Raw genomic sequence first — 25395 nt, forward strand, 5'->3', positions numbered from 1 at the left:
TTAATGTTTAATAAGTTACCAAACATGTAATCAAGGGTTCATTCTTAGCTGATTACGAATAGGTTGTATTATTCTCAACAAGAGACCCTCTTAAATGGGTTTAGGTGAGTTTATTCTCAACGGATTGCAAATAGATTGTATTATTAATGACAAATCCATTTTTTCTATTGTCTTCATTTAACACAACATTTGAAAGATGTTGCACGTCGTTTTTGGGCACTAAACATTGCCCTAGTGCACCGATCTTGAAAGCGACGTATAACCTCTTGTTTACTCATCACGGCTAGTGCCTTATCACTACACCTAGTGCATCATGTTTATTGACTCTGGTTCCATGTTATATTATGCAATAATGTTTAGCTATTTTAGTGTGAAACCGCCTTAGACGACATTAAAAAAGCTAATATTCTCATATTTATTACTATTTAGGCTTATAAAACTATGAGTGAAACACGTCTCACAGTGTGACAAATTCATATCTATTCTTTTTCTTTACTCAGATTTGTGATTAGCTCTAAAGACGTTATATTTGCCTCTCTTTGCCAGCTTAAAACATTACAAACTTGAAAACATCACAAAATTACTACTAATAATTAGGTCATTTGTTGTTTTTTAACCATTCCATTAGATTTTGATACATTTCCTCTCCAAACCTCATACAATCAAGGTTTTATAGTGTCGTTAGATCATTATTCTTTACCCCAAGCCAAACTTCCCAGATCGAGTTTGACTAATGTCGGATTTCAATCAAATTGCATCCAGTACATGTTACGAAGAGAGATAGAGAAAAGAGCAAAAATAAAAGTAGACTTTCATAAGAAATGGGAAAAGTTGGAGTGACAAATTTTTGGAGGTTAAGAGGGGTCCACCCCAGAAGGTGAACATTGGAAAGAAGGCTGCTATAACATTCTCAAACACAATCCAAATTTATGATCAGAGGATAGGGAAAAAACCCCAACTCATGAGTCATGATGGAGAAGCCATTATTAATCTTCAAGCGATGCTTGATACACATTACACATACATTTGGTATAACATACTATAACACAGTGGTATCGCCAATCTATAAAGTTTCTGAAGTCAAGAAATATAATTTTGGTTCAGTATATTTATGCAACCCATTCAATGTTCAAAAACGGAAGTTTGAGCAACTCACTATGCTTCCTAAAATTTCAGATTCTGCCTACTGCTGTGCGTCTTCCACGCTCTTCCGCATTATTTGAATAACATGAGCTGGTTCTGGGGCACCAAACACTGAACTTCCAGCAACAATACAGTTTGCGCCAGCTGAAGCAGCAGCGTCAATAGTAGACAGCCCCAGACCACCATCCACCTGCACAAGGGAAAAATAAATAAAATTCAGAAAGTTATTGTATTTCTCAGCAAAACAGAAATTCGATAATTGATCATCAAAACTAGTTCTCAACAAACACCGTTTTTCACAATGACTAGGCCCTTGTTAGCAACAGAAGTTTTGGGCAAAAAACAGTTTTAGAGAATTGGAGGATTTTAAAATCAACCCCTTCAAAGAAAACGTTTGGGCAAAAAACAGTTGAGCTGATTGATGTAGTATATAAAAGTATAAAAACCTCTTGAATAGAAAATGTTTTCAATTAACTTTCTCAATTGGAAAGTAGTGGATCCAATTTTCAAGAGATTATTTTAACAAATCAAGCATAAATTTCAGAGCTTGTGGGGCTACCAGCTTAAGCAAACTGCTAGCTGGTCGTCATGTAAAGGACACTCTCTGGGCAAAGCAGCTTCCTTTTCTTTTAACTGATCACTATTCAATAAAGAAGATGTATAGTTTGCTTTGTGTTGCAAAGCAAAATGTGAGATGGGCAGCTGAAGTTTTAAAATAGGACCTCCACCTTAAGCACAGGTTTGCTTTGTGGCTTCCTGTCCTGGCTCCGGCAGAGGCTGAAAAGCGTGCCAGGTTGCATCAATGGGGTGTAAACCCTGATGCCTTCAGCCCCTTCTGCAGAAAAGCTGATGAAACAATGAACAACCTCTTTTTTCAATGCTTTTTCAGCAGTGTATGTCAAGAGGCAGTGCCGTTTTGGCTTGGAAAATCCAACTTTAACGGTTCCATAAAGGGCTTACTCAAGAGATGCAGACGTGATGTTGCCTCAGATGTTGAAGAAAAGTTATGTTGACAGCTGTAGCTAGCCTTGTGCATTGGTTTGGAATACGAGAAATGAAGCAGTGTGGAATAACTTAGGGAGTCTCAGCTTTGTAGTTAGACAGGTCAGAAATGAGGTCAAGGGTAGAGCAATTTAAATTTAGGAAGAATGTTTTTCAATGGAAAAATTATCGTGTATAATATACCAACTATTGATTAATCATGAATAATACAACCTTTGAGGGTCCTCTAGCATCCTTTGACTTGTTGGTAACTTACAATTGTAGCGACCAAAGCCCCACCCAACCTCCCACTGTCAGCCCATTATTTCCAGCGACCCACCACCACCACTGCCCACCACCATGGAACGCCCTCACTCCCTACCCACACCCAGAAACATCATCATACTATGATGCTGCTGTTGTGGAAGCAGCTGGTATGGCATCCACTGACCATGTTGCGGAACATTCAAGTGTCGTCCAACATTCAGATCAACATTCTCGGCTTCAAGCCCATTCCCATTTCCACCACCCCCGGTGACATCAATAACAACCCCGACTTCAACCAATAATTCCTGCAATGTCATCGTTGTATTTTGCCTCTCAGGATTCCTCTTGATAAATCTCACCATTTTCCGGAATAAAGTACATCAAGAGTAAGTGGCGCAATAATATGAGATCAATAGTGATAGTTTAGTTACTTTAATAGGAGACTTATTTTTGGACTTAAATTAATTATAGTTTCAAGTCGATTCCAAAGTATGAGAACTCAACGAGAGCAATTAATATAATTTTTTACATGCCTTTATATTGAATGTCTACGAATAAGAAATATAATATTTTTAGCTTTTAAAAATATTGTATATAATATTTGCACTACCCTTTCACCAAAATCGTAGATCTGCCATTGCTTATGCGGAGCACTATCACCCTCTACCATCAACATTACCCCAGTATCATTAGAGACATTCAATTAGACCCCAAGAATTCTCTTTGTTCAGTTTTAATTCTACTTAAACATGCATTTATTATTCAATTATTTTAATATCATCAATCATTCAACTACATTACTTGATTTACATATCATCCACCCATCCAATCATACACATGTCATCAAATGGAACACCTGAATGCAAACAATACCTCAATATCAAGGGATGGATATTTCTTCCTCAATGCACGAACCTGGATAACCAAACCAAAAAACTACTATAAATAAACAATATTGAATTTTCCATGAGAATACAATGATATTATGATTTTGTTACCTTATCCATCATTTCTGGCATAAACTTTTGCCCGCCAAATCCTGGCTCCACAGTCATAACAAGGACCATTTCAACTGGGTTATGTCCTTCCACCTATGTTACAAAGTACAACAAAATTGTAAGCTGAAGCACTTTTAGATCAGTAGATGCGTTGCAACATGACCAAAATTAGTCTAGACTCTAGTCTACAGAACCAGATTCCAGAACTAAAGACAGATGTACCAGAGGGTAAACTTCTTCAATAGGTGTCCCAGGCTTCAGTGCAACACCAGGCCTCATTCCTTTAGACTTTATCTTTTCAACAAGATCTTGCCAGTTATCTACAAAAATCAGTAACAGGGATCACTACAAGTGACAGCATAGTATGTCAATAAAAGAAAGCAACTAATTTAGGCATCTTGTAAGCACCTTTCGAAACCTCAACATGAAACGTAAATCCAGAAGCACCAGCTTTTCCTAATGGCTCCACATAAGCAAGGGGATTTGTGACCATAAGATGGCAGTCCAAATACGCCCTAAAAACCGGTGAGAATGAAAATTTTTCAAATGGTTACAGTTCAGCAACAGTTAGGATACGTTTTCTCTAATTGAACTAAAGAGAAACAAGGAAATAGAGTATTACTGGGTGTGCTTTCTTAGACTCTCAATAACTGGAGCACCGATTGTAAGATTTGGGACAAAGTGCCTTCAAAAGGTAAAAGCGATTCAGATCAAAAGATGCAGCTACATCAAAATAGATAATCATCAAAAGCTATCATGAAGTAGCAGCAAAACTACGTGGAAAAACCTAATGCATAGAGAAGTTCCATTACAAATCAAAGTCCAACAGAAAATAGTGGGGTAATAAGTATGACAACAATTAGAAGAAAAAAATGCAGAAACTGGTTTAAAAAAACACCTAAACCACTAGAGATAATCTTTCAAAAACCTACTCAAATGTTTGAAAGATTATCTCTAACTCAAACAATTCACTAAGTATAATTAAGCAAGCATGGCATAAATCATGTTACATTACTCCAACCCGAAAAAATACCAAAAATAAATAAATAAATTATGCATGTTCTTTATTCTCAAACTTCTAGACCACTGCCTAACCCTAATAAAGACATCAAACCAATGTTGCAACATATCCCGAACTGAGCAAAATTTGCCTTGCCTCCAACAAAGAAATAAATTTCTATAGTCATAGTAAAACCAATTAAAGATTGATTGAATCTATCAGTGCATCAAGTAGACATGTATAACAAAGAGCTTTAGTCAAGGGTCTACTACAAAACAGCCTCTCCAAATGCATAGATAAGGCTATGTATATTGGACCCTTATACAGCACCAACCGGAAGGATGCTCATGCACGGCACTAGGTAATGGCATAGTACAACAATCCAAAAGCATTTCAGTCAGTATAATGAGTTGTTCACATACCCATCCTGCAAGGAAATCATAGAAGTCATCAGTTGAATCCAATAAAACAAGAATGAGTTCAAGATACTATATTAATCATGATTCATGTGTATAAAACACCCCATAAAAATTAAGAATGAAATATCACCCTCACTCAATGAGTAACCTATCCAAACAAGTGGCAGAAAAGCATGTAGCCAATCATTCATCAGATTAACGCCAATTCTACATACACAATCCATCAAAATCAAAGATGAATTCTTAATTCCATGAAAAATGAAACTGGACTTTCTAAATGGTTCGTTTCTCTTCTAACTTTTCACTAGCTCCTTTTTCACTCTCTTAACAATTCATTTACATTCCAACTTTCCAAAAGCTCCTCTGTCACTCTCTCTTTCGGAAAAGGTGAACAAAACAAATAATGAGAGTTACATAAAAATTAATCAAAGGATCTTGTTTAACTCATACGAGATGGACTGTATAAGTCTTTTAGGTGGGCTGTTTCTAGAAGGGGATCACTTGACTAAAAACTTCAGTTATCAGAGCTTGCTCCCGAATGTATGCTCTGGAATCCTTTAAAGATGAAATATACTTAACGAAGCTGCTGGATTGCACACACTAGTCTAAACATAGAATAACTGATGGAAATTCAAGGAAAAGTACTTATTGATGCACAGTGGTGGATCCAGGATCCAAATTTAATGAAAAGAAAATATTTAAGAAAATTTCGCAGAAATTTCTGCAAAGTTTTATTTGTAAATTGAACAACCTAAAAATTTTTATTACTCCAAAATGACATGTATAAATAGAATATTATAGTAATAATTAAAAGAAAAATCCAAAATAATCAAAAATCAACCAATAAATTCATCTGTACCTTAAAGCTCAAATGATGGCAACTCAAAAGATTAAGTTAAGGACTCAAGAAGTTACAATGAAAACAAAGTCTTAACATAATAAAAAACAAGGTTACAACAACAAATTAAGTTAAAGCTAATGAAATACAAGGTAATAAAGTATAAAACTTACTACAATTGTTCTAGTTAATATTTTTGAATCGTTGTACAATTGCATCAAGATTATTTTTTTTAAATTAACTTTATAAGAGACTAAACTAGCATTCAAGTATTCAACTATTGATCTCTTATACGAATCTTTCTTTAAAAACAAATTTTTAAAAGGTAAATTTAAAACAAAGCACATAAAATTAATACAATTGTCAATGCTTTACACTACCCTGTAAAAGTGAAGTTTCCATAAGTTCAATGCTAGAAACAACAAAGTATTGACAACATCAAACTAATCTAAACAGCATTTTGGAAAAGAAAACAGAAGAGAACAAGTGCATGTTGATTGGTTTCCATAAACATTAAACCTAGTTCCAATTTCATTAACTCAAACCCAAACTTTCATTGGTAAAATACAGGTCACTTCTCAACATTTATGAATTATGAATATTGAATAGTCTTACAGCGATGTAGGCTGGTAATAATACAACAATACTCAAAATTTCATCCAATTATACGATTCTCACGTCTAAATTCCAATACATCAGAATTCTTAACATAAGAATTATTCATATGCATGGTAATTACCACCACACTATCAAAAGCAGTAGATCTACTGCCAAAAAATTAAGAAAACAACCTCCACAAAAATTCAATCAAAAGTCAATTCCCAAATCAAACCAAAGAACCCAACAAAGAAAATATAAGCAATGAAGAGCTGAATTTAGAGTTTGGAGATGCCCAATAGCCCAAGAAACATAGAATTTAGATATAGTATGATAGAATTTGGACGAAGTGTTGGGAAATTGGACAAATACCGTTTGGTTATCCGTATTAATGGGTGGGAATGTTAATGAAAAATGAGTGTAATTTTGATAGGAAATTTTTTTAACCATTTTAATGATCATGCTAAATTTACTTTAATCATATCCTTTTCTTCCTGAAAGTCATTCCAACGCATAAACCAATTGGAGAGTAATATAAGGACTTAATGGAAAATTGTGAAGGAAAAAACATTTTTTATAATTAAAGTTTCATTACTAAGAGAAATTTACACTTAATCATTCTCATTACCATCATGTACTAACAACAACCAAAATAGACTGCAAGTAGAATTATTTAAAAGGAGGCAGCACAGGCGACAAAACTATCCAACTGGTTTCCACCCTCGAAAGCGCTAAGTCACAGAGAAATGCAAGTTAAATGGTAAATTCTATATGGGTCTCAAAAGTCAAAACCCAATTGCATCAAACAAAAACAAATACAATCCGACTTCAAGTTAAATCATAGAAAGGAAAATCCAAACGAAAGAGGGGAAGGAATAACCATAATATCCATATGGAGCCAATCAGCACCACAATCAAGCATACGTTGAGCTTCGGAAGCCAAATTGGCGAAGTCTGAGGATAGCATAGATGGAGCAATTTTAGGTTGAACTCCCATGATTTTGATTCTTTGAAGGTGCAATAGCCAAAAAGATGGAATTAGGGAAAGACGATGGTTAATTCTTCCACGGCTCACCTACTTCAGTCTATAATTTGGGAATTGGGAAGTTCTATGTTTTTTACTCCTAATTTGTAATGCTTTATTAGATTCGGACGACGGTCATTATTTTAAATTGAGTAAGGAATACTTTTTTAAGGTTTTCAATTGGATTCTTATTTGGTCTTTTTCTTTTTTCAACCTATCAAATGAAGATAAATATTGTCGTCGATAAATATGTCTAAAGCGGCCAACAACATATAATCTCGTTATTATAGGTATCCAAAAAATCTATACTTATACTTATTTGATTTATTGTTTCAATTATTGCAAATATATTTGTACTAATTTATTAACAGCGAGTATATATCAAACCTAACTTTTGAGGTAATGACGCTTATTTTGAGATTAAGTTTGCCCAAAGCTTGGATTTTGACTATTTTTGTTCAAATGGCTTATTTTTTTTCAAATTTTCATAAACTTGTTTGAATGTAGGTAGATTAAATAAAATATTTAAATTGTGTTAATGAGATTGATTAATAAGTTGAATAGGTACATGTAAATTAAATATGTAGAAAACTAAAAAGAAAAATGTTGAACTTTTGGTGGTTCTAGTAGGTGAATCTAGTAGTCATAAGCAAACCCAAACTAAATTTTTTAGTAGGGTCTAATAGCCTAACGAAACTTAACAATATTAATTTTAAATTCCTTTTCATAAAGTTGCAATTAAAGAAATAACCAAAGCCCCACCTCTTCCTATTTTGGGTTTGCTTCGGCTAGTAGTCAGCACTCAACAATCTTTTATTAGGGCTAGTAAAGTAATAAAGATGTCCTTAATGGAATAAGTCAAGTACAAATACTGTGAAAATCAAGAAAAAATAATTAAAAATGGTAAAAAATATATTTTATTGAGAAGCGCAAAAAATATGTAGATGAAATGAAAAATTAAGTTAAATATATGGATGAAAATTAAACCAAAAGCATAAATGAGAAAAATTCAATAGAGCAACTTGAAAAAGAAAATAAGTCTAATTCTTTGGAATATAACAACTATAAAATGAACCCATTTTCTAAGTATGAGCTTTCTCCTCCCAAGTTAGGAGTGAATGTACACCAACACCAGCACAAATACCAACACCAACACAAACACAAACACCAACGCCAACGCCGACACCAACACTAACACCAACACCAACACCTAACATCAAAGCCAAAGGCCTCTTGATGGGTGGTAGATGAGAATGATTTCAGAAAGATTGAATGAAAAAACATAAGTATGGTTGTGTTGATACTTGATATACTATACAACATGTTTAATTGCTTTTACATTTTGCTCTTTAAACTTTCTATTGGTATTTCCACTAAATTACTACATGAACATGTATTTTCCATTTCCCATTCTTCTAAAGGAAAATCTGATAAAAGAGGAGGGAAAGAGTATAAACAGCTTTTACAAATTTCACTCATATTTACTTGTATTTTATGAGTTTAGCTGTCGTGATTTGAAGACGACTATCATCTCTTGCGGCCAGACACTGTCTTCTTCACGGCTCCTACGGAAACTAAAAATTGATCGAGAGATGATAATGTCTTCATATCATCTGGAGGGAAGTAACTCGCAGCCTTTCCCATGAATGAGGTGAACAGAAGAGAGAGCGAAGGTTTCGTAACATATCGTTCACCCAAAAGATCATCCAGAAAAGCAAATGCAGCTAGAAATTCAGACCTGCCTGCCTTTATTGGAGCCGCAAAATGTGCAGGAATTATCCTCTGAAATTTCCAGTCTCGAGCAATCCGATCAATCCAGTCTCTCACCTAAGTGTTTATTATGATTCTAAGTTAAATGAGCACGAGTGTAAAGTAAAAATTTATAAAGCACGTTTGCAATTAGTGAAACATAATTCGCCTTTTCAAAGCAATTTGCTCAAACAAAATAGTTCAAAAAATTCCTAAAACCGACCACAATTCTTTTTTTGATTCGCGAGAAAATCAGCAAATCATGTTTAGAACAATACTAATGTCTGACAGTTCATGAGGAAAGATAACGATATTCAATGGAAGTATTGGCTAGATTACTTGTTTTAGTAATGCCATGGTTTTGCCTACGTCCTTAAAACGGTGAATATTTACATGGAAAAAGTTTGATTTATTAGAGTAAGAACAGGGCCTAACGGCCAGACACCATACGTGATGTACTTGGTTCCAAATCGTGTTTCAAGTAGAGTTTTAGCATATTTAATAGTATGCATCAGTTTTAGCATATGTATAGGAGTTTTACATTGAGTAGAAATCTAGCATGCAAAGAGTGTTAACTCAAGTTGAGTCCTTCCGCAAGAAGACTAGCGGATGAACAAATGACAGTGTGTATGAAAATAGAAAAGTTGGTCGAGTGTAACGTGCGCTCAAGACGTAATGCGCACGACGGAGTGCTTGATTGGTGTTGTGCTCATCCTAGAATAGTGGGTAAGTACGATTTTATGTGCATAGGCTGAATAGTTTAAACACGTAGAAGTCATAAGAGTCTTGGACGCCTAGGAGTCCTTCTGGGCGTGCAATAAGAGTCTTTTTATCTTTTATAATTGAGACTTTTATGTTTTAGATTACCACAAAAGAATGCTCAAAATGACGCCAATAGAAAAATTTATTACCATACCTTTTCGGGGACTTTGCTAAAAACCAATGTTTTTACGATAGGGGACACGATCAGCTTTTGCGACATCTGAGCAAATGTGGCATTTGGTTCTAATAAATTTGATGGACCAAGAAACAAAATCTGAAGCACCATTCTTTCCCATCCTGCGATACAAACAAACAACCATTTCACACCCTCACACACAAACTGCTTTCATAATTTAGAAGTAAAGCAATTGCTACCTTTCTGGCGGTTCATTGCATTGTCAACAACTGGTTCATTGGGTACTTCTTTTCCTTTGCTAAGAATTTTTACTGCTAAACCATTTTTTGCCGATGCCAATAAGGATTCTTTACTTATACATTCAGGGGGCTGCCTTGAGACAAAAATCACGGCATCGGTCACCAAAAGGGATCTTGAACGCTTGTGAAAAAAAGCCACCTCCACATATGGCCCAATTCCTTAAAGGTATGGAGCAAGAAAAAAACTTCAAGATACAAAGAAAAATACTTTGATAACTATAGCTTCTAATTTTATGTAATGTCAACAAAATTTATATTACCAACTTCCGGAGAACTCAGAACTTTCTGTTCGATTTCATCAGACCATGGAGTTGACAAATCCTCATCTTCCAAGGTCTTCGAACGAAAGATACCAAAAAATTCAAGTGGTAGATTCAAGGGCCAACTCCATTGCCTAGGAGCCACCCATATTTGCGCGCGTGGAAATTTTCTAGAGAATGGTCCCACAAATATTTTATGTTCGTATGCAAATGTAGGCAACACAATGTATTCAACCGGAGCCCTGAGTTCCTTCACTAGCTGTCATAGAAAAAAGTATAAACATAATCATCCCAAACGTTCATATATTACCGTCACAAAAGCTTAGTAAATACACAATTACAAGTTTAGTCTCCAACATTGCCCGTAATAATATACATTAAAAAGTTTAAGTTGCCAATTTCACTCAAAACTATACACTGAATTCTTATAGTAAACTAATAATCAAGAAACGTCACACGTCATGACTCGTAAAAGTTAATAAGAAGAAATGATGAATTAGCTTTAATTAGTTTAGAACGTGACCAAACCTGGATGCACTCTTCAGTCGGAGCAATGGGTGCATGGACCCATAATCCACCAGACTTGAGCTTGATGACAGTCATGCGAATGTTTGTTGAGACACTACTGAAGCCAAGAGCTTGCTCTTGTTCAAATGACCATATGCAATCTTTCACAATCTGTGGAATGATAAACCAAAGGAAATAACAGTAGCGTGAGAAGATATGTATCAGTTCGCATAGCAATTAAAAATGAGCAGTGAACTAGCTTCAAATGCATCAGTAAATGTATTCTTATCTCATGGGATCATATACTACTTCATACTGGCCACAGATCCACAAGCAATTTGAAGAAAACAAGCTGAATAAGTTTCTGGACTGTTAATGATTCCTCCGTTCATGTCCCTTATTTCGATGAGATCAAATACTCATAATTTTTTGGTTTCGAATTATAATGGACTTTTTAAGTAGCTCACTAAATCGTGAGCACTTTTTATTTGCGTGAAATTGCAAATGAAGTTTGCTTCAAGGGTCAATCAGAAATAATCTCATTGTTATCACTAACAAGAGTAAGGTTGTGTACCACCGACCCCCCAAATACGCCCCACTTAATGGCATTGGGGTAAGGTAATGGAATGCTGAAATATTTAATAATTCCTCCAATTCCAGAAACAAATCATATGCTTTTTTAAACTCTACAGCTCATCTTTTAGCTTTACATCAAATTAAATAGTTTGCTATCATAGATGGATAATCTTATAATGCGTGTTTCTGGTTTCTGTTAGATGGAGAGTTTATATTAATTAATCTGAGCAAGTCCAGCATTACATGTTGGATTAATCCAACAACAGGCTAATGTGTGAATAAATTGCATCATTACACATGTAAAAACCGTCTCTTAGTGATATGACCTTTAAACAAGAAGCTTATATTATCATAATGTGTATTTGTTAGGCTATGTAATACAGGTACGGGGAACGTCTCATAGTGAGACCGCCTTATACAACCATCTGTTTAAAGCTTTTGATTGAATTGGTTTATTGTCATGGTATTAGAAGCTAACGTACGTACTAAGAGGTCACGGGTTCGAAATTTATTCCCATCATTTCAAGTGGAATACTTAGCACCATATATGAGGAGTGCTTAAGTTGCATCCACACAACTAGCTCAGGACTCTCGTGTGGGTACGAGTGTTAAGAATATATAACATTTCTTGAGGTTTTAACCATCAGCATAAACTTTTGGTTGAGTTGGTTACTTGACATTATTGTTATCCAGAACGCCATTCGATTTGAAACGGGGAACGGGAACAAGGAACGCAACCTAAATTGACTCGGGAATGATTGGATACGAGACATAGGTATAAAAAATATATTTGAAAACAAAATTAAATTAAAATGATTCTTTTTGCTTAAGGAAATTGTTTTTAAGTGAATTTTTTTAGGTTTCTACATTTCATCTTGTTTTCCCTCTCCTCTTTTAATCTTTAATTTGTAAATTAAAGCCAAAATACCTTTTAGAAAAGGTCTTCTACACCGGGACGTCACCTTGAGTGATTTGGGTCGCGTTTCGTGGTGATCGGGGACGGACATTACCGGATCGCTGAACGTGGCTTCGTTCCACGTTCCATGTAACTATGCTTGACATGCTATTAGAGCTAATGTGACAAGAGATCACATGTTCAAATCTTATTCACCCCTAATTTAAGGTGAAATATTTCGTGTTGGGTATGAGGAGGGCTTGTGTTGCATTCAAAATTCTAGTCCACTTAGCTCTTGTGTGAGGGGTCGTGTTTGAGTATATAACATATTCTGAGGCCTCGACCATCAGCTTAAGTTTTTGATTGAGTTGGTTCCTTGAAATTTTCACCGGAATCTCCTTGCAAACAAAAAACTCAATTCATTGTTATTTCCACAATGTACAACTATGTATGAAACTGGACCTATTGTCTTGTTTGAGAAGTTTTTTGTGTTTAAGCTACGCAACTTATGATCCTATTATAATTGGGGGACTGTCTAATCTCACTCCGATTTAGATTACTCTACAATCTAACCACTCGTACAATGAAAAACTGCAAGAAATCGGAACACGTGGTCCATAGTAGTGAGACAAAAATTAGGAGGAGAGGTTCTGTTCATAAAGTTTTTGGGTAGTTTCAAAACTATGGACAAACCAAAACACTCCATCCAACCCTATGAAATTGCCACATTTATCATTTTCATGAGTCCTATTAAATTTGCTATATATTTTCCTTTTATTAGAAATAATTATACACTTTCTCTAATAATCTCGTTCACAAGGTCAATCCCTCCCTTCCTCTTATCTACACATTTCTAGTTTCTATATCATCCTCTTACTAACCCATCCTTACACTTAATAAAAATACTCTTTTGATGTTCGTAGCAAACGAGTAGGACTAAGTACTTGCATAACTATATTACTCTAGCAATCAATTCGCCTCATACACTATTTTGGGTCGTCAAACTCAACTTACCTCAATTACTTATTTGAAAGTAAACTCTACCACTTTCTTTAATCTCATTCACCCATTTGAATTCTCTTTTATTACCATTCATCCTATTCAATCTTTCTCTTTCCATACCAAGTCCCATTTGCACAATGATGCAAATTGACATGGACAAATAACTAGATTAGTACTTCACAAGATTACTAGTATATATATATATGTATATCATACTTGAAAAACTAAATACTCCCTTTGTTCTCATGGTTTTGCCCAACCAACTATTTTAGTTCGTCCCATTAAATTTACTTGCCATTCTTCTAACGAGCAATCTTGAAGGAACAGCGGAATATTTACAATCCCACTATTTTACCCAACAATATATTTATTAAAGTTTCATTCAAAATACTAATAGCAACATGACTACATGTCTACATTAAGAAAACAAGAAATTGATAGAATTAATGGAAAACCTAGGAATGATGGAGAAGAAAAGGTAGATCACCTCAGTTCGAATAGTTCGCCGATTAAGGAAAGGACCCAAAGGAAAAGGAAACCCAGTAAAATTTAGATAAAATCTTCCACTTTTCTTCTGAGCATCACTGCTACTACTACTGGTAGAAGTTGAAGCCACCACCAAGTTGATGAATTCATGATTCTTTCTCTTTTTCTTATTCAACTGCAAATTTGGAAGTTTTGCTGAGAACCCACTAATCAAATTACTGCTCGAATCTCTAAAGAAGTTTGAATTTTGCACGAATGATGATTTTGGGCATGAAACACTAATGCTTGCCACCATTTCCTGAAGATACGTTAAGCTCCAAATTCTTTTTGATTTACAGTCCTCCAGTTTTTGAGAGGGAAGAGAGAGAGAGAGAGAGAGAGAGAGACAGAGTATGGTTAGGATAACTCCCGGATTCGGGGTTGGTTTTACTCCACGTGGAGAACCAATGAGAAATCGCCTTCCTTTTTGGAGCAAGTCCGGATGGGTCGAAAAATACTTGGTCTGATTCATTATACTTGCAATTTTTTTTAATTTAATTTTGATATGTAATTTCGATAATTTATATACTTAATTATGACAATCTAATTATGAAAAGTTAATATTAGAATCTAATTAGTCGCAATATATATTTTTTCTTAATAAGATCTCACTTGACTATATTTTTTCTTAACGCATTAGTCGCAATTAGGAGTGTTCAATGGGTCGGATAAGGGTCGAGCCGGACTTAAGTAAATATGGCCCGGGTTGGATAAGGGCCCTTTAAACTTAATATGAGCTTTAAATGGGTTGTGCTTTGAAAGCCCGACCCAGCCCAACCCGACCCATTTTTATTGCTAAAAATTATTTTAATTTCGATTTATCAACTTATAACAATTAAATATCATTTATAATAATTAAATTGAAAGAATATAATAATACTCATTATCGTCTATAATATTTAAATCAGCTAGTCTCTTAAGAGACCGTTTTTTAAGAGACGTATCTCAACCCTAACTCATTAAAGATTAATGCCTACTTACCGTATAAACATTATCCTTAATGCTTACTTACGGTATCTTTAATGCCTACTTTCAATATCTTAAATGTCTCCTTACATCATTTTTAATATTTACTTACAATATTTTAAAAAATATATAATGGGCCGGCCCAATTGAAGATGGTCTCTCAAAGAGACCCTCTCTCACAAGAATTTGTGTTTTTAAATTATACATTAATCATGCTATTTATAAAGCCCTTTTTCGACCCTTATTGAGCCATTTTATAGTTCGCTTCATTTTAATTATAGTAGAGCCCATTTTAGACTCGATCCTTACAAAGCCCTTCTAAAACCGAACCAGATAAGGGCTCAAAATGGGAGCCCGAACCATTGAATACCCCTAGTGGCAATATATTAAAAAAACACTTAAATGTTGAATAGTGTCAATAACCATAATGTAAGGAGTATTTTAGAATGGAGAAAGTTTATCATATAAACCATTCATCCGATCCTATATATTTGAATTTCATTTTGACTCCACTTCAAAAATGAATTTACAATGATATGGAGTATCAAAAAAAGCTAGAAAATAAATTCAATTTTGACTCAATCTAAAAAAATTTGATATAAATTCGACCTAATGATCAAAATAAACATGTATAATCTATTTATCATCAAGGGGTAATATACTTTTGGAGCCAAAACCCAACTTTTTTTAGGTCCTCTCTTGAGAGACCGTCAAGAGCCCAACCCACATTCCATATTTAGTTAATACCTTTTATAAAAAAATTGTTGTCTCTTCCATTCACGCGCATGTAGTTTTTTTTTGGAATATGAAAAGTCTAATGATTAACTGCCTCTTCCCCAAGCAAAATAAAGCCTGATTATGAAGATATCACATTTTCCTCTCCCATCTTCAACCTTCAACTATACCCTCCTTCTACAACCTGAAGATTGTCTAATGATGGAAGATTTAATGCTTGAATTCGATTGTGGTTCTTTTTTCTAAAATTAAGTTTCATCAATGGTGGAAAACAGTGATGTTGAAGAAGATAACAATGTCTACTCTTTAGAGAAGGTAATAAAAAGGAATTGTGATTCTTCTGATTTTTTAAAAAAAAGTTTAAGCTTCATCAATGGTGGAAAACAGTGATCTTGAAGAAGACAACAATGACTAATTTTCGGAAATGGGTAATTAAAGCAATTGTGGTTATAAATTCATATATTTGGGGATAGAAGCGAATATAATTGGTATTATAACTGTGAACATTTGACATAGGTTGATGTAGTTAGAAGTATCACATTGTGTAGTAACATAATATATTTAGGGTTATAACATAATATATTTGGAGTTTTAACATAATATATTTGGGGTTATAACAACAAATATGTGGGGTTAAAAATAATATATTTGGTGTTAAAATAACATATATTTGGGGTTATAACATAATATATCTGGTGTTATAACATAATATATTTGGGGTTATATAATATTTTTGGGGTTATAACAACGTATATTGAGGCTATAATATAATACATTTTGTGTTATAACAATATATATTTGAAGTTATACCATAATAAATTTGGTGTTAAAACAACATATATTTGGGTTTATACATCCAACTACTTGGTTATACATTTCTAATAATTTTTCGATATAATACCAACTTTATAAAATTATAAATCCAACTACTATAATTGGACAATAATATCAAAGAAATATGTAAATCATTATAACCCCAATTGTATAGTATTATAATACCAAAAGAGTAGTATTATAATACCAACTATGTCTTATTTTCAATAACAATAGTCAAATATATTAACTTAATATTTAATACTTAAGAAGTATTGAACTACAAATAGTAAAGGGTGTTCAAAATATAAACTAAAACTTGTATATATGTTCTTGTCAAAACTACACTATAAACCAAAGGCTTCATCTTGAGCAATCCTTCAAATCCAATGTCCCTAACATCCTCGAATTGTATATGTTTTTATCAACACTACAATAAACAAATTGCAAATTTATTAGATAATCATATGTATAAAAAATGTGCAACTAAGGGACGTAAAAAAATCTCAAAAATATTATGTTAAAACCCAAAATATATTATGTTATAACTACAAATATATTATGTTATAACCCCAAATATATTAAGTTATAACTCCAAATGTATTAAGTTATAACCCCAAACATATTATGTTATAACCACAATTGCTTTTATTACCTTTCTCAACAAGCAATCATTGTTGTTTTTTTCAACATCACTGTTTTCCACCATTAATGAAGTTTAATTTTTTTAAAAAAAATTCAGAAGAACCATAATTGCTTTTATTATCTTCCCCAAACAGTAGACATTGTTGTGTTTTTCAACATCACTATTTCGACTATTGATGAAGCTTAATTAAAAAAAAAGTCAGAGAATTGTAATTCCAACTAATATATAAAACAATTAACGCCCAAAAAATGAAAATGGAAGCTTTTAAAACGAAAATGGTGAAGATAAAGCATAAATACATACCTTTGATGGTCTTGCAAATGTTGAAGAAGATCAATAGAGAATAAACGACAATGGAGTTTGAGAGAGAAAGATGGAGATTGAAAACCACAAATGGAGTTTGAGAGAGGAAGATGAGTGATTTATGTCAGAAAAGAGTAAAAAAAACTGAAAATAGAAATTAAAAAGTTAAGACAAGATTGAAAAGCGCGTATTTAGAAAGTTTTTTTTTATTTAAAAATTGGGCCAGCCCAAACTTGAGACGTCTCTTGTAGAGATGGTCAAGTAAGAATTTGTGAACTTTTTTTTATCTTCTTTACACTTCATTTTGCCTTCTATTCTTATTCTTATTTTCACTCTCCTCCCTCTCTTTGGGACAAAATTTAATCACAAATTGTTGTGAGAAACAATCTTTCTGATAAACGTATTAGATATATAGGCCAAATAGCCCAATTAATACAAATTAAAGAGAAAAATAAAAATGTGAATTTCTTATTTTGAGGTTAACTCCTTAGGAGACAGTCTCTCACAAGAGTAGTTGAAAGTTGATTTATGACCACTGGTGTGAATCTTTTCATATAAAAGGTGAAATAATAATGATTATATGAGATGGTCTCATAATGAGATGAATCTTATAATTAGTCTTAGTTTTTAAGTGATTAATTTAAAATTGTAAATGATCATTTTGAGATTATAAGTATAATACTATCTATTAAAAAGATTGAAAAATTAAAAATGATACTATTTGGAATTTTGTCACATGGGTTTATGAGATTTGCTAAATTTTAATTATTTGGCAAGTTATTTTTACACCATGTTATTTTTACCAATTAAAAGTAATAAAAATCAAACATCTAATCATACTGTCTATTAAAAAAATTAGAAAATTTCAAGTGACACTTATTATTGGGAGTTTTGTCACACAGGTTTATGAGATTTGCTAAATTTTGATTATTTGGGAAATTATTTTTACACCCTATTTTTATTCCAATTAAAATTAAAAAAACAAATTAAACATCTAATCATACTATCTATTAGATTGGAAATTTTCAAGTGGTATTCATCAGGAGCTTTGTCATTTGGATTTATGATATTTGTTAAATTTTGATTATATGGTAAGTTATTTTTACACCCGTTATTTTCTATTGATTAAAATAAAAAAAGAAAAATAAAACATCTAATTAGCTATGTTTCTATGAAGCTAATTCAATAAAATATAGATTTGCTTTTTGTTACATATCAAAAACCTACTATATATTAAAAAATTGAAAAATTCCAAGTGGCACTCATTGGAAGTTTTGTCACATAGATTTATGAGATTTGATAAATTTTGATTATTTGACAAGTTATTTTTACACCTTGTTATTTTCATCTAAATAAAATAAAAAAGAATAAAATGAGACATCTAATTAAATGATCTATTAATTCGAAGTGGCACTAAGTTTTCTCATATGCATTGATGAGATTTGCTAATTTTTGATTATTTGACTAGTTATTTTTATCCCTATTATTTTGTACCAATTAAAAAAAAATCAAACATTTAATTAGCTATGTTTATATGGAATTAATTCAATAAAATATAGAGTTGCGCTTTTTATTACATATCATCATACTAAATATTAGAAAATTGGAAAATTTCGAGTGACACTCGTTGGGATTTTGTCACATGATTTGTGAGATTTGCTAAATTTTAACTATTTAATAAATTATTTTTACACACCGTCATTTCCTCCCGGTTAAAATAAAATAAAAAAAAAGAAAAATCAAACATCTATTAGCTATGTTTATATGGAATTAATTCAATAAAATATAGATTTGCGCAAAATTACTATAGCGTGTATTTTAAGAAGGTATGATAATCAAATAATTTTATTATAATAAATATATTTACCTAATTTAGTTCAAAATATAAACCACACATTTACTTTGATATGTATATGTAGCTAAATAAATTAAGTAAGATGTTACTTTAATTGTTTCCAATATATTAATTTAAACAATTGTAAATTTTTTAAATTTTCACTTTTAAAATTTATCACAATGACATAGTTATTAATAATTTATATTTATTATTGTATTTTATTTATATGTATCTACACACTTACAAATCTATGCATTGCATGGACATAGATTTGCTTTTTATTACATATCAAAATCATACTCCCTCTTATTCATCTTAAGAGTCCCATTTGACTTTTTACGGATTTTAAGGAGAGTCAAAAGTGGGACCCTAAAAGTAGGAAAGAGAGTGGTATTATGGGTTTTTAATGTAAGGGAGGAAAATTAGTATGGATAATGGAGGGTATAATTGAAAATAGGATAAAGCTACTAAGGGCATAAAAGTCAAAAACACATACCAAAAATAAAAATTGGACAATTAAGGTGACTTGAGCATAAAAGGAAATGGAACACATAAGCTAAATAGGAGGGAGTACTATCTATTAAAAATATTGGAAAATTTCAAGTGACACTCATTGGGAGATTTGTCACATGGATTTATGAGATTTGCTAAATTTTACTTTCTCCGTTCTCTAATATTCTTTTCATTTGGAATATTGAGATTTCGTTAGATTCGTCTTAGTTTATACCTTTTTATTATGTATTGAAAACGACGATGTATTAGAGTTCGAACAATGTGTTTCAAACTCCAATATTGCCAAGATCGAATGTATGAAGTTTAGTGACAAACAAATTACGCTATCAATGATATCAATGTTTGTAGGAGAAAATAAAGCAATAAAATGACACAAAGATTTAACGAGGTTCACCCAACTAAGGCTACGTCCTCCGCTGTGTAGTATCTCTTATATTATCAAAGGAGTTCAAAGAACACTCAAATATGGAGAATTACAATAGAGAAGAGATATAGGCTAGTGTTTGGCTTGGGGTGTATTTTGTGAATGATTACAATGTGAATGAGAGCTCTCTATTTATAGGAGAGATCACACTAAGTAGCATTAAGTACATTAAAACTATGAATAAATGATAATAAAACATCTCCAACAACTTGAAGAGTCAAAAACAGCATCTTAGGAGTATCAGAAACATCGCTCGACGAAAGCAGAGGCTCGCTCGGTCGAGCGGGATACAGGAAGTGTCTGGTTGCATTATGTCTGCTCGCTCGACCCATTCTGAAACTCGCTCGGTCGAGCGAGCTGGTCGAGCGGCACTTCAAAGGGCTTCTGACAGTGTTGCTCGACTTGCATAGTAGAGCATCTTGAACTAAAACTTTGCACTTCTTCATTAAGTCCCATAACTATCATGAATAACTCATTAATTCATACTTTAATTATCATCATAAACCACAATCATCAAGACTCATCTTAATACAATCATTCATGACAAACTTATGGGATTCCATCCCAAGAGTCACCATATGAATGCACACACCAAATGTGCACTCAAGTCACACCAATCATAACATGTATTTTTAATAATTTTTTATGATATGTATTTAGCAATATTGAGATTTAAAATAAACAATTATTTAACAAGTTATTTTTATACCTTCTTATTTCATCCAATTAAAATAAACAATGCATCAACTACTTCTTTCATTTTATGATCAACATCATTAATAGAAAATCAGACCATTCATACTTTATTGCATGAAAGTAGTAGCATTTTTTTACTTTATTTTTGTAACTTATTAAAGTTACTATTTTTTTAACTCATTATTGGATTATAGAAAGGTGATGGAAAAATTCCAAATTTCATCCATTTATAATGGGGAAGCTCTGATCATGATATTTCATGAGTTTTTTTGTAACAACACCCAGAAGAAAATAACAAATTTAATTGAGAAATTCTTTGTTGTTTAAGGAAAAACATGGGAACTCAAACAAGACGCATAGTTGAGAGAGAAAAAAATAAATTATTAAAACGGATATATTATATTTTGAATTTAAAATAAATGTAGATTAGATTAGCTAATGGAAATATATCAAGAGAAATGTTGTGAAACCCAAGAAGAATTTTGTGAGGGATTTTAAGGAAAAAATTGGGATAGACAACCCTTCATATTTCATCTCTATGGAGGTAGAAGCATTTTTTTTTTTTTTTTACTTTATTCTATTTTCTATTTTTTGTAACTCATCATTGAATTTGGAATGGTGATAGAAAAATTCCAAATTTTATTGTTTTACCCTTACAAGGCTTCTTGTGTTGTCTTCCAAATGACCTATACATTATGGTATTTTTTACTACTCCTACGTGTTCTAAAAAGTTTGTTATTACCTCTTTAACTTGTGGCTAGAATAAAACCATATGTCCATACTATAAAATATTTTAAATAGTTCTTCACTATTCTAGTACATACAAGACTTTACTACCATGTTTTAGGTTCTCCTAGAACATTCTATTGAACATTTAGAGTATATACTACATACTTAGTATAGTAGTGAGACTAAATAAATATATTATAAGTCCAAATTAAATGCCACAAAGAATTTGATGAATCATTACTTTGATTCATAAGTTTTGTTTGGTGAAATATTACTTTGTTTCATAAGCTTTGCTTGGTGAAAAAGCTTTGTTTAGTGAAACACTTTTGTTTCAAAATGAGGTATTGTTTGATGTGTAGCTCTATAAATAGAGGTTGCATGCCAAGGGACATTCCATCCCAATTTCATATGATTTATGATTTCTCTCTTAAGAATACTCTTATTCTTGTTCTTCCTTTCATGAGATAATATTGAGAGAGTATTAACTCTTAATATCATCAAAGTTCATAATTCACTACAACACTTGTATTTACTATTGCAATTTCCTTGTGCTAGGATTTTGTTGTGTAGATTGTATCTCATTGTGAATTTCATTTATCATCCCAAGCACCTTTGTGGGAGAAATATCACAATAGGAAAGTGCATGAACACCTTCTAATCATATCAAGTTTCCGAGCGACTTCTTTGATTGTCGCAACCTTATCTTCATGGTGTCCATTTGGTGATTTACAAATCATGGAGTTCAATTGCCATCCACACAAGGGAAATACTAATCGGTTTGTTTATTTGTGTTTGCATTATATTTCCAACATATTCTAGACCCTTTTAGTATTTACTCCCTTCATTTTTATATGTTCTTCTCAAATAGAATTTACGAATTTTAGTGTCAAACTTTGACTATGATTTTTCATTAATCTATATAAAAAAAACATTCATGTGTGATCTTGATAGATTCATCTCAATATATATCTTTTAAACATCAACTTTTTAAAATTTTTAAAAATTCACAATTATAATTGTTTGACTTTTAAGTTTGCATTGAGATCTGCGCAAAAAGTAAATTGGAAGAACAAATAAAAAACAGAGGGAGTACATGATACCATGGTTATCAGAATCTCGATCCTGATCTACGATTCTACGATCCTAAGATCCAAAAATAGGCCACCGATTTGGATCGTAGATAGGATCTTAATGTTTTTAGAATCGTACAATCCTACATAACCCCAGAATTTAGGTGGTAGGATGATAACACGATTCTATGATCCTACGATCTGATTCTATAAGGGTAGTTTTCAATCGTAAAAAATTTCATATAATCTAGATTTCACTTATGTATATATATGTATATATCTAAATAATTATATCGTATGACTAAAATTCAAGTTTTTCTTGATTCACATTTTAAAAATGATTATTAAAGGTATTCTTTTTCAAAACTTAATAGTTGAAGTCAAATAAGTTTTAATTTGCACCTTAAAACTTAATAAAAACAAATATAATTGATGATCAGTTATCTAAAATATATTAATGCATATTTGTAAAATCACACAATCTAACGATCTGATTCTACCGATTTCGATCCTACCCCCTCAACGATCCTACGTAGAATCCCGCTCCTAACAACCTTGAATGATACTTCTAGAGTGTTCTAGACTCTTTTAGAACATTAGTCTAGAACACTCTAGACAAAACTATAAGCTTTCAAGGTGTTCAAGTCTTTTCTAGAACCTTCTTGATAAATCTAGACTTTTCTGGAGCATTCTAGTTCATTCTAGAATCTTCTTGGACCATCATGTTCAATAGTTGGAGGTATAAAAAGGTGTCTCGTGATAGCGTGCTATGCAACACTATTCCAAGAAATCCTATTTTAATGAACAATTTAGTTTCAATCGTAATAAATAATTTATCAACAAAATAGTTGATGGTCATTCAATAAAAAATTAAAATAGTAAGATTCAATGGTGTATGGAAAAAGTGGGCAAAGCTGCGAACAAATAGCAAGTCATGTATGAGACTGTTTGACTATGAGACGAACCCATAAAATCAGCTCATTTTTTAGAGTGATTATTTTAAGGTTATAAGTGATCTCTTTAAGACTATCAATCTAAGGTCATAATTGATTTGTTTAAGATTATAAGTGATTATTTTAAGGTTATAAGTGAACATTCTAACATTGTAAATGTATATTGCGCAAATTCAATAGAGATGGTTTCATTTAAGGTTAAGATAGATGGGGCGATCTGAATCACAAATTATCAGAAAAGGTTGTTTTATAGTGAGATCAAATATATAAGGGCTGAGGAATTAAAAATTCATTATTAGTGGTTTGTGTTATTACCAAGCACTGAAGGCTAACTTTAATTATTTATAAAGTTGGAATACAATTAACCTATACATTTCTTAGTATAAAGATAAGTTTATGAAAGATATTAGTTTGGACTCTACAATGGTAGTAATATAATGAGTAGAAAATGTAAAATACACTATAATAAAATTAATATAAAATGATTAGTAACACTTTATTTGGCCTTTAATGACATATGTAATTGTTATTATAGTCTATCATAACATTTTTGAGAAATGTCACTAAACACTATCTCGTGAAAAGCTTTAGTGTGATTTTTTTATTATGTTGTTAAAAGCTATAATAAATGTGACTTAGAAGAACCATTTTAGTTATTTAAGGTAGTGACATTTAAATTAATTGTTACTATATATATCCCACTAAAAATATATTACGTTGTACTGACAAGAGAAAACAAACACATATGTTTGTGAGATATCTTAAATACCTCCCACTCAACAATGGTTTTTATTAATATATTCAACACTACATCAATGATAAACCTCACACATTTGAAAATAAGTTCTCGAGATAGTGATTCCATTCAACAATGGATATATATCACCTACAATCTAATACATGGAAGAAGAAACCTCTATTGGTATACAAACCCTAGTTTCTCTCATGTGTATTAGCCTCACTGATCTCTTACTATTCTAAACCTGATTTACGACTGTATATAATCCCCCGTATGTTTAGCCCTAGGATAAGACTTAATCCCTAAGATAAAAAGCCCACGAACAGAAAACACATTTTGGCCCCCTAATAGAGTGCTCGGACAAGCACCTTATGTGCTTGTTTGAGCGTCTGTTGCTAGCTTGCTGCCTCTTCACTGTTTCTTACGTGCCATTGCCTAGTTCGAGGCATAATTCAAGGCTCATTTGGTGCACTCTCTTGCATTGATCAAGGCCTTCCTTGTCTTGCCTAATGCCTCTTGTTCTTCGTTGCACCATCATTATGACACATTGGAGACCCTCTTTTGTTGCTCATAACACCTTGTGCATCGGCTTGAGTGATCAAGCTATCACTTTCACACTTAATAAATTTTGACACTTATTCTAACAGTTGAGAATAAGCAATGCAAATACAAAACTTTAACGTACATCGAGTCGTTAAAAAGGTTGATTGTCTTCAACCACTTTACCATTGTTTCTTGATGGCTCGTCAAAAGGCATTAACAACCCATGAGGACTACTGCTTTAGGCCTTTAGCTTCAAAGATGGTTGGAAATGGTTTACTAACTTGTACCTTTTTGTATCTTTTTGTCATGAACTTTGCTTTGAGGTGTCGATAACTTTGGTAATATTTAGGAAAAATTATCATGAATAATTTAACTTTTACTCGATTTTTCTACAATAATTTCAACTATTGATTAACAATGAATAATCTAAACTATTAAATCACTTGCCCA

At 32.4% G+C, this 25395-nt stretch overlaps 2 protein-coding genes across 2 annotated transcripts; both read right to left on the bottom strand.

Moving 5' to 3' along the window:
* Window positions 1-791: 791 nt before the first annotated feature.
* On the bottom strand, window positions 792-7391 carry LOC130804883 (ribulose-phosphate 3-epimerase, cytoplasmic isoform-like). The gene is made up of 8 exons (XM_057669520.1): window positions 7124-7391; window positions 4812-4816; window positions 4012-4074; window positions 3798-3904; window positions 3612-3709; window positions 3390-3482; window positions 3265-3306; window positions 792-1333 (listed from the first exon to the last, which is right to left on the bottom strand). The coding sequence occupies exons 1-8, from the start codon at window positions 7238-7240 to the stop codon at window positions 1184-1186; spliced, it is 675 nt and encodes a 224-aa protein (XP_057525503.1). The 5' UTR covers window positions 7241-7391; the 3' UTR covers window positions 792-1183.
* Window positions 7392-8247: 856 nt separating this feature from the next.
* On the bottom strand, window positions 8248-14450 carry LOC130803715 (uncharacterized). Its single transcript, XM_057667915.1, has 6 exons — window positions 13941-14450; window positions 11002-11151; window positions 10474-10732; window positions 10154-10372; window positions 9933-10075; window positions 8248-9094 (listed from the first exon to the last, which is right to left on the bottom strand). Exons 1-6 carry the CDS (start codon window positions 14448-14450, stop codon window positions 8795-8797), a joined length of 1581 nt encoding a protein of 526 aa, XP_057523898.1. The 3' UTR covers window positions 8248-8794.
* Window positions 14451-25395: the final 10945 nt, after the last annotated feature.

The sequence above is a fragment of the Amaranthus tricolor genome, chromosome 17 (assembly GCF_026212465.1).
Source record: "Amaranthus tricolor cultivar Red isolate AtriRed21 chromosome 17, ASM2621246v1, whole genome shotgun sequence".
In the NCBI taxonomy this organism is placed as follows: Eukaryota; Viridiplantae; Streptophyta; class Magnoliopsida; order Caryophyllales; family Amaranthaceae; genus Amaranthus; species Amaranthus tricolor.